This window comes from Leptopilina boulardi, unplaced genomic scaffold (assembly GCF_019393585.1).
Source record: "Leptopilina boulardi isolate dan_hultmark-lab unplaced genomic scaffold, ZJU_Lbou_2.1 LbouV2_51, whole genome shotgun sequence".
Classification (NCBI taxonomy): domain Eukaryota; kingdom Metazoa; phylum Arthropoda; class Insecta; order Hymenoptera; family Figitidae; genus Leptopilina; species Leptopilina boulardi.
The window spans coordinates 2,230,561-2,249,603 of NW_026137996.1; the positions used below are offsets into that span (position 1 = coordinate 2,230,561).

Consider the following 19,043-nt stretch of genomic DNA (forward strand, 5'->3'; position numbering starts at 1 on the left):
AAACTCGAGTATTAAATTAATTTTATTTAATTTTAACTCAAATATATAAAATCTTGTTCTTTTTTTTTTGCAGATTCTATCCTCGATGGCTTGTGATGTCGCACAGAATTTTCCATATTCAGACTTTTTAGAATTCGGTCTATTTTTACGGTTATTTTTCCCATTTTCTAAATGGAAATTTAACTTGAAAGTAGGGATCTCCGAGGGCTATTTAGTTTGAAAGAATATTTCCTTGAAGCTGAAAATTCGTTATTAAGGTAAATATTTTAAATTAGTTGAAAAATTTTTATTATTAAAAAAATACAATTTTTAGAATAAATAATTCAAATAGTAAATAAATTTTTATTTGAACCAAATAATTTTTTATATTTAAATGGAAAATAATTTCTTGAACCAACTAATATTGGCTAACTCACATTTTTATAATTTAATAATTTGTTTTCTAGGCGATATATATATATATCGGAGAGACATTATCACATATATTGCTGATCGATAGACGTCTGCCTAGCAATAACCGTTGGAGGACAACAAGTTTCTCCAATATGAGAGCGGTAACCTCTCAAGTCTTCGATACTACAGGACGATTGGCAAAAGTCATCATCATCACTGATCCCATGTGAAGTTTTGCGTCCTGTCTAGTTGATGTGTAACTTTGTTTCTTCACAGCTGCGAATAAGGTAAGAGAGGACGTTTTGTTTTTTATCGCATTATTTTTTTTTTTTCTCTTTTTATTTCTCAACCAGTCGCACGATTATTCAAGGTCGATAACTGAGAGAGTTACACCCATGTAACACTCATAAATTCTTTTCGGTAGAAATTGTGTGTGACCCTCGAATATATATGATCCAGTTTAAAAGTCAGGTTCATGTCCGACTCGAAGGGTTTTACCGCGCGATATCTATTTCAAACTTGACTCATAAGGACATCGCGTATCTCAAAAAAAAAAAAAAAAAAAAAATCAAAGCTGTTTTATCTCAATGTAAAAAAAGTCCATGAATGAAATTAATGTTCCTGGTTACAATAATTTCTTGGAGATAAAAATTCTCTTTTTTTATTTAATAAATTATTTCCTTATAAAAATTAGGCTTTTAATTGTTCTGAAAAATATTTAGAATATTAGAAAAAAAAAAGTTTTTGACAAATCAACTTTATCAAACTAGACCTGTATATATATTTGTAAATCTTATAGATTAAGATGAAGTATGCCGGTGAAAGTTATTATAACATGAAAGTCAACTTGATAGTTAAAGTTATGTAAAATTTAATGAATTGAGGTTAATTAATTATATCTCAATCCAGGGCAATGATGAATAATTTTTAATTATTCCAACTTTTTATAAATAATATCTTTCTATTCACAAGACGATTTTTTTTTTTACATTAGCATTTTATTAAATTTTCATGGACTTCCTTGATTATTAATCAAGGAATAATCGAAAGTCCATGAGAGTTTATCTTTTCTAATATTGTTAACCGTGAGACAAATTTTTAAATTATATTTCTGAATTTTTAATTAAATTATTATTTTACCAACAAGTTGTCTGTAATAGCAAAATATTTTGCATTCAATTCGGTTAAATATTTTTGTTTAGAATAAAAAAAAAAAAAAAAAGAAAAATCTGATGAAAATGATAGTGATGATGATTTGAAAAATAAATATATATTATTTTTTGGAGAGAGTGAAACACTATTGGCAGTAATTATTATTAACGTTGCTTTCAAGATCAACTTCTCATCATCAATCACTGGCCGATTGCTTTCTCTCTCGTCAAGGGTGAAAAACGTCTTCAGCGGCAATTTATGTCTGACCAAACTCGTCTACTTCTTCTTTGCACTCTTTAATATAATTTAGCTACACAACTCACACGACCTTCATATGATACTATACACTTGACCGTTTACCTTCCGTAAAACGTTTCGGAATACGAAGGTCAATGTCGATCAGTCGGAAGAGAGCGTCAGCCTTGAAGTTCAAAGAGATACTTACACTATCGTGGTACCTGAATCTTGATTCGTTATAGTACCTGAGACTCTCATGTTCATGCAGCAGCTTTAGCAATAATTTCAAAAATGGCAGTCATATATTAACAATAAAGTTCTTGTTACTTTATATACATGTATATACGTATGGAAAAACTCCAGGCCCCCTCGGTTCAAATGAAGAAAAAAAATAAAAAAAAAAAAAAAGAAGGGAAACGTGTGATACGCGAGGAGAGAGACGAGAGCGGTGCTTTAATATGGCGACTGGAAAGTAAGTGCCTGCCGGTGACTGAGTGACCCATACACACGTTCTCGCAGTCACATACCGTTCTCAACTATCGCTAAGCGCAGAACGATCGACAATTATATTAGTGTGATCGCAAGCGGTGTTTCTCTGTCAGACACCCCTTTTATACATCATCATAATAATTATCAAGAACATATATATATCCGAACCGGTGAAATCATTCCATGGAGAAATTCAATTATTCATCTTTCAGTTCGGTTTTATTGAAATCACAACGAGTCATTATCACGTTATCGTTTCCAGTGACATTTCGAAATAAACAAACATCAGGTGTTACGACGTGAAAAGAAAAGGGAAATTCATTCCTCGGGTATATGAGGGGGACAAAAAAAAAAAATACATTTTTTTTTTTTTCAAGTGACAAGTGTTACCAGCTTCTTTTTTCCATTTGACAGGTGGTTTCCTTTTTTCTCTTTAATGATTTCTGGTATCGCAGTCAATGAAAGTTAGGAAGTTTGCTAAAAAAAAAGAAAATTCAAAATTTTTTCCTTACTATTATTTTCTTAATCATTTATAGAAAACAAAATGCTCTCTTGCGCCACGTGCTTTTACATGTGCACTCTCTTTAAGTAATTATTTGATTGATTCACAAGTGTCATCTCAGTAAATGAATATTAATTTTGCCATTAAATTCTCTCTTTTTTTTTTATAATCCAAGGTCTTTCTTCGCGAGTCGTTCACTTTATCTTTTTTTTTTTTTAAATTTCCCCTCTGAGACACAGCGACCCATGAAATCATCATTGAATCAAATAATGCGGACAAATTTTTACAGACAAAACTAATAAATAATAATTATAGTAAAATATTAAAAATATATCATTAATAATAAAAAAAAATTATAATAATAATACAAATAGTAATATTACTAATGAGAAATAACAATAAATCGTAATTGCAATAAATAATAGTAAAAAAAAAAGTAATCGAATAAAAATTAGAATTAACAGTAAGAATTAGCTTATAAATAATATAACAGTAAATTTTAAAAACTACTTGCCTTGAGTTGTATAATTTCCGCGAGAAGTTCAGAAATAAAAAAAAAAATATCAAGGACGCCTCGAAAAAAGAAGCTGGTTGTGATTTTTTTTCGTAATTAATTGAATTAATAGAGATAATTTTTTTTAACAGAATGTCATTCGGAAGACGGAAATTAATAATAACATTTTATATCTTTGACCGTGATTAAATGCGAATTAAAGTGCGTGATTTCGGTAAAACTTTCTCTAAACCGATATCAATAATATAATATTAATAATAATATTTAAAATATAAATTTGAATACAAGTATCATCGTGTGTGTTTATATATATCATTTTATCAAGGGAATTGGTGAACGATTGAAAAATGGGTTGATTAGTTTTGTGAACACTTGGACGTTAATAGGTGCATGGATGTAGCATGATCTGTAACAAAAACACCTTCGGATAAAACGAGCTTAATAATACTTGGAGCTGATAATTAAAAAAAAAAAAAAAAAAAAAAAGTATTCTCTCAAACGTCTGTTGATGTTTGTCACGCATAGTCGTCTTATTATACAAGAATTGAAATCAAATCATTTTCCAAAGAGTATTATTCTACATTCGAAGAAGAGTAAAATTAATTTTTATTATTTTTGTTATCAAGAAGGATCTTATACGTCGCATAATTTTTTTTTTTTTTTTTTCAAGAGAAAATTCAAAGAAGTGCATATTATTTTCAAATGTTTTTAATGAAGATCAAAAGCTTTAAACAGAAGGATACAGACGTGAAGATGAAGAGAATTGACAACAATAATAATTATTAAATAAAAAGCAATATGAAGATTGGAAACTGGAGAATTATAGAATATAGAGTCAAAATTAATTGATAAAAGCAAAAATAAATATTTTATGAAAAAATTTGCGGAGACGAAAAAAAAGAGAGATTTTGTTTGAAAAGTTTATAAGACTTGATATAGTCTACTGTGAGATTACAAAAAAAAAAAAAAAAAAAAAATTTAAGAAGATATTTTCGACGATATTGTTTGGTACAATGCTAAACTGCACTGACCTCGAGTGCATTCTGCACCATCATCACTATCATGCTCATCTTCATCAATTACAATCTTACCTTCCTGGAGATCTTGAGGAAGACGGTGAGCTCTAATTGATTTGACTTTTTTTTTCTTTTTTAATTGTTATTGTCTCTTACTAAATAATTAGCGTTTTTATACATAATAAAAGTAGAAATGTCAAGGACAGATATTAATAATTATTACATATAAAAAATAATTATTAGATCAGTTTCAAATTTTGTTTGTTATATTGTAATTTTCAAATTACTATAATATATATAAATATACTGCTGACTAAAAAGTAATACGGTTCTTTTAAAAATAACTTTTTTGCCGGAAAAAATTGCTGCGATATTTAAACGAAGATTAAAAAAAAAAAATAATTTTGATTCAAGTACCTATAAACATTTTGAAAGAATTACTTTATATCGCTTTCTCTATAGAAATTCTATGTGATTTCTAAATTTGGTAATAGAAGAAAGTTACTTGAAGAATATAATATACATTTGACTTGAAGGTTCACATGAAAAATTCATGAAAATGCAATGAAGAGTTTCCTTTGAATTAAATAAATATGACATTTTAAAATGTGAAACTAAACGAAATTAAAATCGATTAATTATATATTTGTTAATCCTTCAGAGATATACAAAAAAAAACAATGTTTTTTCTTCTACTTCCTCTCATTTCAAGGTTTAAATTTGCAAAAAAAAAGGTTAAAATTGTATTCTTAAAAATTATTACATTTTGACGTTATAGTTAACCTTCAAGTCTACAAGGATAGTTTAAAAGACAATTTTAACTCAAGATTGTGATGAGTGATAAATAAAAAAAAAATGACAAATGTTGTTTTTTTTTTACATTTTAACTCAACCTTCGAAATGATTTACAAAATTTTATTGTTCTTCTAAGTCCAGCTTCCATAAATTTTTATATAATGTTCTTTTTTTTTTACATTGTCATATCTCTTTAAACGTAAACAACTTTTAATAATCTTTCAAAAAAATTTATAACTAGAAACGTTAAATTCAGTGAAAAAAAAATAACTGTATAGAAGATGTAAACAATTTTCTTGAATAAGAAAAATATGTTTATCATTATAGTTTAACGATATAATTAGTAATTATACGCACGTGTTAAAAGTTAAAAATGTTTTACATCTTTCGTTAGTTTAAAAAAAAAAATGCTTCATTATGAAGTAGTAAATATATGATTTGAATTTTGATACTTTCTCGTATTAAATATTTACATCAGGAAGCAAATGATTAACGTTGTTGCAAGTAAAATGATGAATTTTTTTGCTGGTTACCATTTTATGAGAGAGTATGTTGTTTCTCAGAACCAATTTCTGTAATCGAGAGCACCTTTGCAAACTTACACTATAGCAGCGATCATATATATATATATATATATATACATATTTTAAGTTTTTTATGCTTGCGACTTTCTTGGCCCTGAAACACGGTAAAATTATATCTTTAATAAACGAGAGAAGTCTTTCTCGAAAAATATTTTTTCGTCTGTCACTATTTTTTAATTTGCTAATCTTTGAAAATTTTCATTATTACTTTTGTCGTACATTTTTTTTTAAATTTCTACAGTAAAACTGTTAATTCAAATATTTTTATAAAAATTTAAAAAATGCTTTAAAAAAGCATTGAAGGAGATATTTATTTGTTTTTTTTGAAAATAATTGGTTACTTGACTATTATTGAGTAAATACACTGTAACCTCGATTTAGTGGAGTTTTTTTTCGGAAAAGGAGGTCTTCCAATAAACCGGGGTGCGAGTGTATTAAAAAAAGAATACCGTTTAATTTATTCAAAAAATTATTATTTAATATTTATTTGATAATAGTTATGTAACTAATTTGAATGAATTTTTTTTTTTTCAATGTATTTTAGACTTGTGTAATATTAAAGTTATGGAAAAATATATTGAGTTTCTGCGCATGGAACTTTCCAATGCATTTTTTTTTTTAAATAGAAAATTTACATAATTAAGAGGATTGTAGGAAAATTGTATTTTTTAACGGAGCTTTAATCTTTAGCTTCAGGGACATTTACAACTCACGGCAAGCAGTTATCAATGTATTCATTTGCCTTGATTAGCTGCTTGTGGATTCTTCGCGTTGCAAAATGCGAGCGCGGAAAGTTAAAACATTTTATTTTCCTCTTGCGGATTGTTGACCTTTTCTGAATAAAGTGGATGGGAGTTTTTTTTTTTTTTTCTTTATTATTAAGAACAATATAGGTTTTACATTTTTGAGAGGCGGATAAAATATTTTTCAAAATTTTAAATTATTTAACTGAATTTCTATTTATTCGAATTTTTGTTAGTTGCAATTTATTTACAATAAGTGAAATTAAATTTGTTTTTTCATTTAATGATATTTAGAAAATTTTGAAATAGAATTTTTCTTCATGATTTCGATCTAGATAATATGAATCCTATTTTTACACGAGTGTGAAGAAAATTGGTTGCTAATTTAAAATGGAACAATATCAAAAATAATTCAGTTAATTTCAAATATGCAGTCGATTCTGAGAAATTGTTAAGCAATTTCGGAGCGCGAATGCTTAAAGGCAATATTCAATTCAATATTTGTGTTTTCTCTGTCGTTGTGCAATTTTCTAATTTATTTGTTCTTTTCTTCTAAATTGATTTTGTTTTTCTATTTAGTTTTCCTATAATTTTAAATGCGAAAAATATTGACCTTATAATTATTAATATATATATAAGACTAATTGATGGTTATTTGTGTTAATTAATTGTTTCACTAATTTTATTAAACTGATTGGAATTTAATACAAAATGATCATATCACGCCATCGTTTTGATATTCAGAGCGTGCGATGATCGCGGTCTCTTTATAAAATTATAGTTTACTCTGTTAGTTTTATTTGCATGATTGTGAGCATACTTTGTAAATTTCTAAATTGTTATATTAAAAAATTTAATATCCCTTTTTATTGCAAAAAAAAATGTGATCAGTCATCTTCTTCTGTTTGTTGAAATTAAAAGTAATTCGGTTTAATTTGAACATGATTTCGATTTTATTTTTTAAATCCATATATGCAATGTTTGTAAATAAATAGCCATTTGAGTTTTTGTTCTTTTTTTTTTTTTTGTTGCTTTTGTGTTTCGTAGAATTTATTACATATTATCAAATTCATTTAGATTCATGAGCTATCGTTTGAAAGCATAATCCAATGATTCATTCGTTTTAAGTACCTTATTACATACAATTTTACTGATGATGGAAAATCTTTCATTGGTTTAATCAAATCATGCATCAAATTATAATTGATCGTCTTTGGATTACAAAAAAAAAAAAAAAAATTTATGAAATTATTATATTCCTTGGGAAATAATTTATTTATATGTTATCGTTTACATTGCGGATTCATTTTTGATTGTGAGGGTTCAGTGTACTTTGAAGAATATTTTTTATTGAAAAGAAAGAAAATTTATTATTTTTTCTATTGTTCTTTTCTTCTTCTGCATATTTTTCAGTTATTGCAATTTATCAAGTTTCTTTAAAATCTGTTTTCAAAACAAAAGAATCACTCTTTTTTTTATTATTCATTTGTCAATATTGGTTTATATTGGAGTAAAAATTATAGGACAGGTGAAATATTCGTCTGAGACTTGGGGGGGTTATAATTTTCTTTTCTTCATTTTGTATATAAAGAATCTTTGATTTCTTGTAGATGGCTATATTATAACAAATCAGACCTGTGATCTTGTCCATATGCATTATTGCATCACGTGCACGTACAACCATTTCTCTTGGGTTTATTGAACTTAGAACGTTCCAGATAAGTTTCTTTCAATATATTGCAATAATTCACCTGTCATTATATACAACTTGTGTCAACTATCATCATAGCTTTTCATTTGTTTTTGAAAAATTATTCTAATATTCTTAAAGAAAGTGACAGGCAAGACTCGTTTTATAAAGAAGATGCGAAAATGTATCGCGATGTTAGTAAACGTGATTGATTCATATAAATATTAATTTTGTTTTATAAATTTATTTCAATTTATATTAACTTATAATTTTTACGTATAATTTTTCCTACATATTTAAAAATTTAAAATTTTTTTATTTATATAGAAATAAATAATTTATAAAAATTTGTGAAGTTTAAAGAAATGATAAGTTATTTTTTTTATGTTTTTTGATTTTTTGTATATAAGTACATATATGCTCTTTTCTATATAAGATGTTTTGAATTCTTTGGAAAAATAAACGGCGTATTTTCTTTGAATGATGGCTCAACGTGTATTCATCATTTTCCATTGACATTTCACGCAAAACATGACATTTATTAATCCTATACTCTTCTGGATAAGCTGATCGTTAATTTAACATAAATTTTACATATTCGATTGTAGATACTTTCATTTCAATATAGCAATAATAATGGGAATATTATATGTAGACGTAACTAAGCTTAAAAAAAAAAAGAATTTTTTTAGAAAAATTTAGTGCAAAATTTAGATGATGTATAGATCTTTTTTCATTGTTTGTGTTCAAAGATTTTTGTAGCCCTTCTCTTATAACCTATCGAGGACGATCATTATTTGAAGGTTATTTATATGAAATTGCGAATAACGATACATTCAACTGATCTGATCGCCTTTTTTATAAGTACCCCTATTCAACACTTACCTGACATTCTTTTAATTTAAATCCGGTTTGTCAGTCGAATACTAATAATTTCTTTGGATATTCAGTATGCATCAGAATTTTGTTACCGTTTATTTCAACGTTTACATTTATATGTAAACTAAATTTAAACAGTTGTTTAGTTATATACCTAATTCTTTGTTATATTTCGTGAAATTAATTTTTTCACCTTTAAGTTTCATTTAAAAAATTAGAGCTTAATTTTTTATTATTAATATTTTGTTTACAATTTTTTTTAAAATTATGTATAATAATTTCAATGTCCTTGTCTCTATTTAAAACTGAAAGTCAACAAACTAATAAAAACTCATGTGGGTCAGAAAAATATATAACGATTATAATTTTCTTTTTTTTGTCATTGTAGAATAGACCTTGGAAAAAAAATTCATTTTTGAGATTCTTAATTTTCTAATTATCGAAAAATTTTTATCTTGAATTAAAAATTATAAAGATTTTAAAATTAATATATATCTCTCGTTTATCTAAATAACTACCCAGAGGCTATTTTCTGAACTCATTTCATCAGTATTGTCAAATCATCTTAAATTATTGCAAATTTATTTCATGTCGTGTGGTCCTTGATCTTAATTTTTTTTCTTTCATTTTTAAAATGTATTATAATAAACAAAATGAAATATACATTTATTTTTGTCATTATTTTTACATCCAGAGAAATTAGAATTTACATTCTTTTTTGACAATACATATACTCTTTTTTTGGACTCTTATTTATATAGACTTGATCTTATTATGCAATATAATCGAATTGAAATTATTCATGACGCCATATAATTATTACAATACAATATTAAACATAAAGTGTTGGTTAATCAAAAAACAAAGTATTTCTTGTTATGAATGTTAAATATTTAACATTTACATACTTTGATATTTTGTCAAGGCATATGTGAATGCAAAGGAATATGATCATATGTATGACCTTGACATAGATAACTACATTTTATCTGATGAAGAAATTCCAGTTTTATCATCAAAACATTTAGAAGCGCGACTCCTTATTGATAGTTAATAAAAAAAAAAAGAAACTTTATATGTAAATTAATAAACTTTAATTAGTGGTAGAATAAAGTAAATGAAGGTTAAAATATCTCGAATTATATATGTAATTTAGAAAATTTTGTCCCATTCTATTTTATTCCAAAAAAAAAAAAATTCTAACAAAATATTTTAAAAATTCGTTTTTTTTTTTTAATTTAAATTTGTATTTTCAATATTATTTATCAAAATGTGTCACATTTTCGTCCGTTAACCTGTTTCATAATATATATATATAATCTCATCGGATTTGATGATGAGAATTGTCCTTGCACCTGTGAGTTCTTTGCACTTTTGCACCAGATCACGCATTTACACACATAGATACAATCATATAATTCCCCTGTCGTTTAAAATACAACGAGAAAGGCTAAAAATTTATGTTGTAAACTAATAAAACTTGTGCGAGATTATAGAAGCGACTGATTAGTAAAAAAAAAAGAACTCAATGTCATTTCGAATTGAAAATTCTGGAAAATCCGTTTTTGCTTAACTTTATGTGGAATATAGGAGGGAAAATTTATTTTATGTGAAAGGAAACTTGATGAAAAAAAAATTCGTATCTCTTTAATCTATATAGGTACATATAGTGCGAGTAGAGTGTAAATAGAAGATTCAAAAGCTTTATGATAACTTGAAGATTTTCAGAAGATGGGCAGTTTTTTTTTCAAAATTATACTTATTCTTCATTTTCTCTGTTGGAAAATAAAAAATAAGTAATAATTATTGATAGTATTGGGGTATTTTATGGGAAATTTTCATTGAAAATTTTTTTTTGCCCGAAACATTTTTTTTCGAAATCTATATGAAAAATAAGGAAATATGTATTTTTTTATTTTTTTATTTGATGAAAATGAAGGAAGTTATGATTTTTTGAAATTTAACGGGACGCATGATTATGTTCTAAAAATCATTAGTCATAATTTACATTTTATCGAATTTTATTTGTCCTAATTAGTTTTAAGCTGAATTTTTATTTGTTCGAAATAGCATTTGGCATAATTTACATCAAAGCGATTTTCTATATATTAAAGAATTTTTATATAACCGAAAATTCACTTCACAGAATTTTTATTTCTTCGAATTTTTATTTGTCAGAATTTTTATTTGCTCGAATTTTCATTTAACATAATAGGCATTTTAAAGAATTTTTATTGGGTAGAATTTTATTGAATAGAATTTTCATTCAGATGAATTTTCATTTGTTCGAATTATTAGTTGATATAATTTCCATATAATCGATTTTTCATAATACAGAATTTTTACTTAACCGACAAATCATTTAATAGAATTTCTAATTGATAGAATTTTCATTTGTCCGAATTTTCAAATGGCCGAACAAACAATCGACAGAAAGATTTCGGCGCGATTTTTAAAATCAACCAATCACAATTTTATGAATAATTTTTAATTGGTTGATTTTAAAAATCGCGCCGAAATCTTTAAGGAAAAAAAATGTTTCGGACAAAAAAAAATTTTTCAATGAAAATTTCCCATAGAATGACCCCATTATAAATAAATATCAAAAGTTAAAAATTTTTGATAGAGATAAGAATTTGCGATTAAAGATTATATAAAATTCCAAGCAGACTTAAATAATTGTTGTCAATATATATATGTATATGAGGATCAGCAGACTATCTTGGGTAAATTTCCACAGGGGATGTTAGCATTGAATTAAACATGATTCATATTTGTTTATATATTTTTTGGTTTAAGTAATTCGCAATTACATTATTTACAATATCGCAAAACACTTTCTCTGACTGCTTACGTAATATTTTATGTAATTGCTTGGAATGTGTGTTAATTATATGATACAACCTATTTCTTCTTTATCTTTACTCTTCTTCTTCTTCTTCTTCTTCTTCTTAAGGGGGATTTAGAAAAAAATTAATTGCAAAGATTTTAATGACAATATTGTTTGAATTGGAAATATATCATTAAAAATAGATTCTGTTTTTATAAAGTGATATAAAATATTCTTTAAACAATAATTACTTTTAAAAATTTTCATAGAATGTTTTATGACCTGGAATTTTACACCTAATAAGGGTTTAAACTAGAATTTCTGATCAAGTTAACCAGATTATTTTGTTGTGCGTGTATGTTTGTAAATAGTAGGTTGTTTGTAAGTAGGTGGTTTAATGTAGGAAAAGGTTAGAAAATAAGGTTTTCGAAGAATGATTTAACTCTCTTTGGGTAAAAAAAAGGAAGAAAGTCGAGTTAATACAAGAAGTTGAGGAATTTTCATGCAACTCGTTAAATTCCTGCGTTTCCGGTTTTCAAGTTCTTCACTTTGTTGTTGTTGTTGTTGTTGTTTTCATATATGTAGTGTCATGGTGAACGAGGCTATAGAGTTACCATAAAAGCAAGAAGTGAGTTCACTAGTAAAGTTTGCCTGCAGGGTAACAACATACACGATCTGGGTTAACGCATACTTCTTCTTTATTTGTATTCTCTGTTTTCAGAAAGACTCGCTCTCGCTGACATATTTATTAACACAAGTTTCACATATTTTTCTATATGATCATATAAAAAAAAAAATCTTCATTTGTTTATATCAATTAAAAAAAAAACACTAAAAGTAGAAAAATTTAGAGGACAGCATCAAAATGATAAGGTCAATTTTATTTCCTTAAATGAAATTTAATTAATTTAGCATAATAAAAGTAGGACAATTAGCATTTTTTCTGTATAGGTTTTTTTTTGTTTCAATCAGGTGTTACCGGAAAATGATAAACGAAAACCTTCGCTCTATTTCCTTGATATATGACTTGATTCAGCGCATATAATGTAAAGCACACATGTGTATGTTGAAGGGTTAAAAAACAACACCCAAATGACCTTGTAATTTATATGTGAATTGAGCATTGAAATTACTTTTAATCATTTTCACTTTTTACCGTCCATCGATATCTCACCGACGAATGTGTCCCAAGTTAAATGATTTCAACTGGATTGACCCTGGCCGAAGAGCGCGTGACCCTATACATAATGGACCTCGTCAATTTAAGCTTATAACGACAAAGCTGTCGGCTCTAACTTAATATAGTCTTCATTAAGGAGTGAGCGAGCACCTCGATTGGATGTTACATTCAATTCTCTTTTCGTATCAATCATTTTCATTTCATCAATTAAAATCGGTTTCACGCACATCATTTTTTTTTTTTTTTAATTTCTTAGTTTACAATTTACAAAAATTATTTTCTATTTTGATTTTTTACTTCTTGACTTTTTATAAAGTTAAAAAATTGTCAAAAGTTGATAAAAAGATTTTTCAAAATAGAACTTTTAAAACATATTTTTAAATTATATATGTTTGTTTTTATTTTAAAATGATATTTGTATTTTTTTTTTTTTTTGAACAACAGTTGCGAGTCAATAAATTTCAATCAGGGCAATAATAATTACAACATCAGATTACCAAATATCTTAAACGCATTTAACATATAACGAAGTAGATCCCCTTAAAAATTCTATTCCAGTCGCTTAAATGTAGAAAAATAACTGCTGTTTCCAAATCTTCTTCACAGTTAGGACACTATGACTGAATTTTAATTTTTCGAATCGTGTCATTGAAATTTCAACAGTTTTTTTTTTTGTAATTTGTCAAGTTGATTTAATTTTTTACAAATGACTTTTTTTTTAATGCAATCAGCACTTCCGTAATAAACTAATTTTCAAGAGATGATATTAAAATTTTTTTTTTTTTATAATTTATTGATGTTTATTTTATTCTTTTGCGCAACTAAAACGTGTTTTGTTTTTTATATGTAAATTTTAATCCTAGAATCTGTTGAGAAAAATTTAAAAAGCTTATAAATAAAATTATTTTACAATAATTTAATATAAAACAAAAATAGAAATTTTTTTTTAATAAATTAGTCTCACACTAATTTAAAAGTATCAAATTGAAACCAAAAATATCAAATTGATATTTTTGGTATCAATTTAATACTTTTAAATTTGTGTGAGCTATTAATTATATAAATTATTTGTATAAATTAATTATATAAAATAATTACATAAAATAATTATACATAAAATTCAAAAAGAAAATAGAAACGATAATTTGAATTTGTAAATTTATTATTATAATAAAAAAAGCAATATTGTCAATTGACTAAATAATAAGATATAAAGATTATTATTTTTTTCCATTGTGTCGGTGAAAGTATAAACTTCTTTTGTTTCTCGTCTAACTTTTATGGATCTTCAAATACCTCCACCTCTCCATCATCTTGCGGTTTTTCATCTCTATATAACGATGAGAAAATAAGATTAGCCTTGCACCCGATCTAAGCCACAAACGGTGACAGATATATTATAAGTGGAAGGTTATTTCATATATATTTATGTACTTTTTAGTCTATTGATTTTCCCCTTGAAAAATAAAGAAGTCATAATGACATAATAATTAACAGGTGATAAATTTTCTAAGTAAAATTCAGAATAAAAACTGTTATTCACTTTCAGTTGCCTAGCGCAAGTCCCATAAATGTATAACAAACGTTAATTATAGACAAAAGAAAAACATCTTTTTTTTTTGTCTCATTATAATCCCTCGGGCGATTATTTTGTAAGTTGATAATTATGACAATTGCAATGATTATTTGAAATGAGTATATTCTTTTTTTTCTATGGTTGAAATTCTTCATTTGATTTTTCAAATCTTTTTTACTGCTCGTAATAATTTATTATCCTCGTATTAATTTTTTCAAGTATTGAAATCTCAGTTTTTCAATTTTGTCATATTGAATATATGGGTTTTATAATGTGTGTTATTGAAATTTTAAATTATTATGCGAATGATTAGTTGTAAAATTTACTGTGCCATTAATGTCTTCATATATAATTCATGGGTAACAAAACCCATTTACTATAAACGATACATTAATGTCTATTATATGATTCTTGTTCATTAGTTTTTACTTTTATTTCTCTCTTATCTGACAATAGATTTAATTTATAATTTGTCTAAATTATTTCTCAATTTTTTCCTCAAATAATCTTTATATAGAATAGAAAAAAAAAAAAATTCATTTGATGCATATTCGTATGATAGTTATGTAAGTGTAATGAAACACAAATTGAGATGTCATTACACGATTCGACGACATTACTAATAGCGTAGGAAGTAATTCGGTGTTATGTGAGATCGTTGAACGTTGCCAGGCCTTCCGCTCTTTTTACCGGTATATATATATATATATATATATTGTTGGAAGTTCTCTTTGGAAAAAAAATTTAATGCTACTTTGAATCAGGAAAATATTTTACAATGAAAAACTTAATTTTAATTTATATAATATGGAGAGTGAATATTTTTTTTCTATAAATAAATAATGTTTGAATTTTATCTTTGGGTCAAATTTTAGTTTTTTTCGAAAAATTGTTAAGTAAAACGAAGGAGAAAGTTGAGGTTATTAGGTAATTTCGTACATCATATATATAATATATATGTCGCCAGCATCTAATCTTAAGTCATCGAACTCTTTTCTATACCTTAAGTCAACTTTATATATATATATAAATTCGAGATAGAATCGAGTCCTGCTTGCCTTTGCTGCACTTACCTCGAATTTTAATTAAAACACGAAAGTATCCGGATCGCCTTAAAGTCCATTCAAAGTACATGCAATTTATTTAACAACCGGTTACTTGGTAGAATTCTCAAGTAATTTATATATTGGTTCTACTTATTCTCTTCTTTACTTGCGAATAACATATATTATAATATGAACTTCAATTTTTTGTAAAAAAAATGTTTTTTATTTATTGGAAAATTCGAAATATTTGCCATATACTTAAAATATTGGGTCGTGGTATAATCAAATATGAAAGGAATTTGTTAAATTACTTTTTTCTGAATGCAAAATTTTATATTATAGTAGAAAGGGAAAAAAATTTGAAAAATCAATTCTCTATTTTTATTATTTATAATAAAATTAATTTTTTAAATTCACATTACTATGAAAATTCATTTTGTTAAAATAATACATTTTATTATAATAATAGTAATTTAAACTTATTGAAATATTGATAATCTCGGTTCAAAATAATTATTCTCGTGTTTGAAAATTGTTCAATTAAACGGCGATAAGAGAAATAAATAATTAATTGATTTAATGTAATTCTCGCACAATAGGTGTGAAGATGTTATATAGACTTTGTGAAATGTGCAAGGCGAAGGTCAGCAATGTTAAACGTGCACAAAATGTATTACATTGTCTTATCACTATAAAGATTACGTGTAAATGCATAAGTCATGAGCACCAGGCATTAAAAGAAAAATTTTTTTTTTTACAGTAATGATGCACGTGTGCTGTATTTATTGAATTCATATTTTTCGACAGTAAAAAATTACATTTTTTTTTCATTTCTACAAGAATAACCAAAATATTTCGATTTTAGTGTAGTAAAATCAAAATATATTTTTTTTTGTTTAACGTGAAATCAAATCATAGGAGATTGCGTGATTTTTTTTTCTGTTTGATTACATAATTACCAATCATTAGCATGTTATTATTTGTAAATGATGATTTAAGTAATTAGCACAAATTAGAGGAGAATAATTAGAACCTTATATACTGAAAGGCAACAATTTATTTATTTGAGATGAAGAAATAATAATAATTATTATTTTAGAGACAAATATTTTTATTTTATTACATTTTAAATATTTGTTGCATTTGTTTTTAATTTATATTTTGTAATAATTTGCCATTTAGGAAATAATTAGCAATACAGAAAATTAAAAGGCATTAAAATAATAAGCGTCGCAGCTTATTTTAATGCCTTTTAATTTTCTGTTTAATATAATGTGATTTTTATACTTTTAATATGCATTTTTTATTAACGAATTTTTGTTTATGTAAAAATGATCGAAATTTACAATTTCGTCGATTAAACCTTGATAACCTTCACGTGACTTCCCACCCCAACTCTATATGCACAGAGCAATTGTATCGTGTAATTCACTTCATATAAAATCTAAAGATTCACATATCTATAACGGGTGTGATAAAAAAAAAATTTTTTTTTTGTTTTTGATTAATGATAATTATAATTATCAAATAATTAATTTTATTTATTATCATATAAATATTTTAGTGAATAAAATTAATTTTTGAATTGAATAAAATTTAAATGAATTTTTATTCGTCATTGTAAGATTGGACTTATTTATGATAACTACCGGTACACCGCGACTTATTGAGACCAATAGAGGCAATAATATGCAAATAGGCACAGAGGCAGAGTCTTTATTCGTCAAACGAAAATTACAGATTAATCTCGCATGCACTTTCAATTTGTATACGTATATATATATACATATTGTACACGTCCTTGATTTATCATTTCCAATATACGTATTATAAATATCAATCATATATATAAGACTTCCTAATTTTCTTTTTCACCACAAATAACTTGAAAACTATGCATTGATGAATATTGTAATACAAGAGTCGCAATACATTATAAAAAGTAAATGAGTTTTCGGCAGATATATATTTTTTTTTAAAAAAGTGAATAAACTCTAAAGAATTGCGTGAATGGATTGGAAGAGAATGTATTGAACAATTTTAAGGTCAGTGACTTTAGAAAGAAGGAATATATATCTTAAACCAGGGAATTTACAAGGAGAAATGCTTGTTTATTTTTTTTATTAAATTAAAATTTGTTTATTGTCGAAAATTCAAATTTTCCCGTTTTTTTTGTCTCTATTAAAAAAATTTTGTTTGTCCAAATATTTGATATTCTAAAATATTTATTTTTTCTTCTTCAATTTTAATAAATTTCTGTATATAAATTAATTAAAGAATAAGTTGAAAAAAAGCAGTAAAAGATTGTCGTGCTTCTTATATTTATAATTTACAAATTTTTTATAATTATTTGATAATAGTAAAGTAACAGATTATTTTAATCAAATAAGTGTTTTTCAATCAATATACATATATATATTGTCAGATATCGCAGACAAAAAAGATTGTGGATATTTATTGTTAGATATGAGAGGATAAAAAAAAAATTGTTGATATTTATTGACAGATATGAAAATAAAAAAAATATCCTCACATTTATCGCTATATATTAAACTTTATTATTAAAAACTATTGTTATAGGTATGAATTTTTTTTTTCTATTAAAATCATAAGAATTTATTCGTCTTGATTTTTTTTTCTTTATCTCCCATTTCGGGAAAAAAAAATTGTTTAAAAATAGTTTCTTTGTAGTTTTTAATTGAATTTTTTTTTCTAAAGAAAAAAATATTGATAGTATATGTCTCAAAGAATATTTTAATATTAAATACGAGAAATAGTTCCTCTATTAAATATTTATTATCAATATCATAATTATTTGTTATAAATCCAATAATTTATACAGTTTTCCTCTTATTTCTTCGTCTTTTTTTTTCAATTTTATTTTTGCAATATTTTCTAACATGTGAAGATTTTGTGGTATTAAGAATAGAAATTACTATTATACATATAGGTATGTACTTATTGCATAAAACTTCCTAACATTATAGAAAAATTCACTCAAGCGATTCAAAATTTTATGTACTTAAATTATATTGCGATATATATAATTTTTTTTTAATATACAGAATTATTGCATGTGTTTTTTTTATTAACAAAAAAATATTTTATAAATTCCGAATAAGTCGAATTTCGCGGCTAAATTGAAATTCTATTAAAATAAAAGTTAAAAATTTTACGCTGGGGGAAAATTCGATGGAATATTAAATTAATTTTATAAAATTTAAAAAATTAAATATGTGATAAAAAAAAATGCTGTAATTTTTTACTTGTGATGCATATAACAGGTCAAAAATGCATTAATTGCACGCAAAAAATATTTGGGTGTAAAAGAACAAAATGTGGTCAACCGACCCTGACACGATCGTACAGATGTTCGAACATGTTCAAACTTTCAATCAACAACCTCGGCATATAATT

At 25.3% G+C, this 19,043-nt stretch overlaps 1 protein-coding gene across 2 annotated transcripts in view; it reads left to right on the forward strand.

The window, feature by feature from the left end:
* Window positions 1-3,191: 3,191 nt before the first annotated feature.
* Window positions 3,192-19,043, forward strand: part of LOC127289921 (uncharacterized) — a 115,130-nt gene continuing 99,278 nt past the window's right edge. For both annotated transcript variants that reach the window (XM_051318200.1, XM_051318201.1), the window contains exon 1: window positions 3,192-4,403. In XM_051318200.1, the coding sequence (XP_051174157.1) occupies window positions 4,301-4,403 (103 nt within the window). In that variant the 5' untranslated portion in view covers window positions 3,192-4,300. The remainder of the gene's footprint in view (window positions 4,404-19,043) is intronic.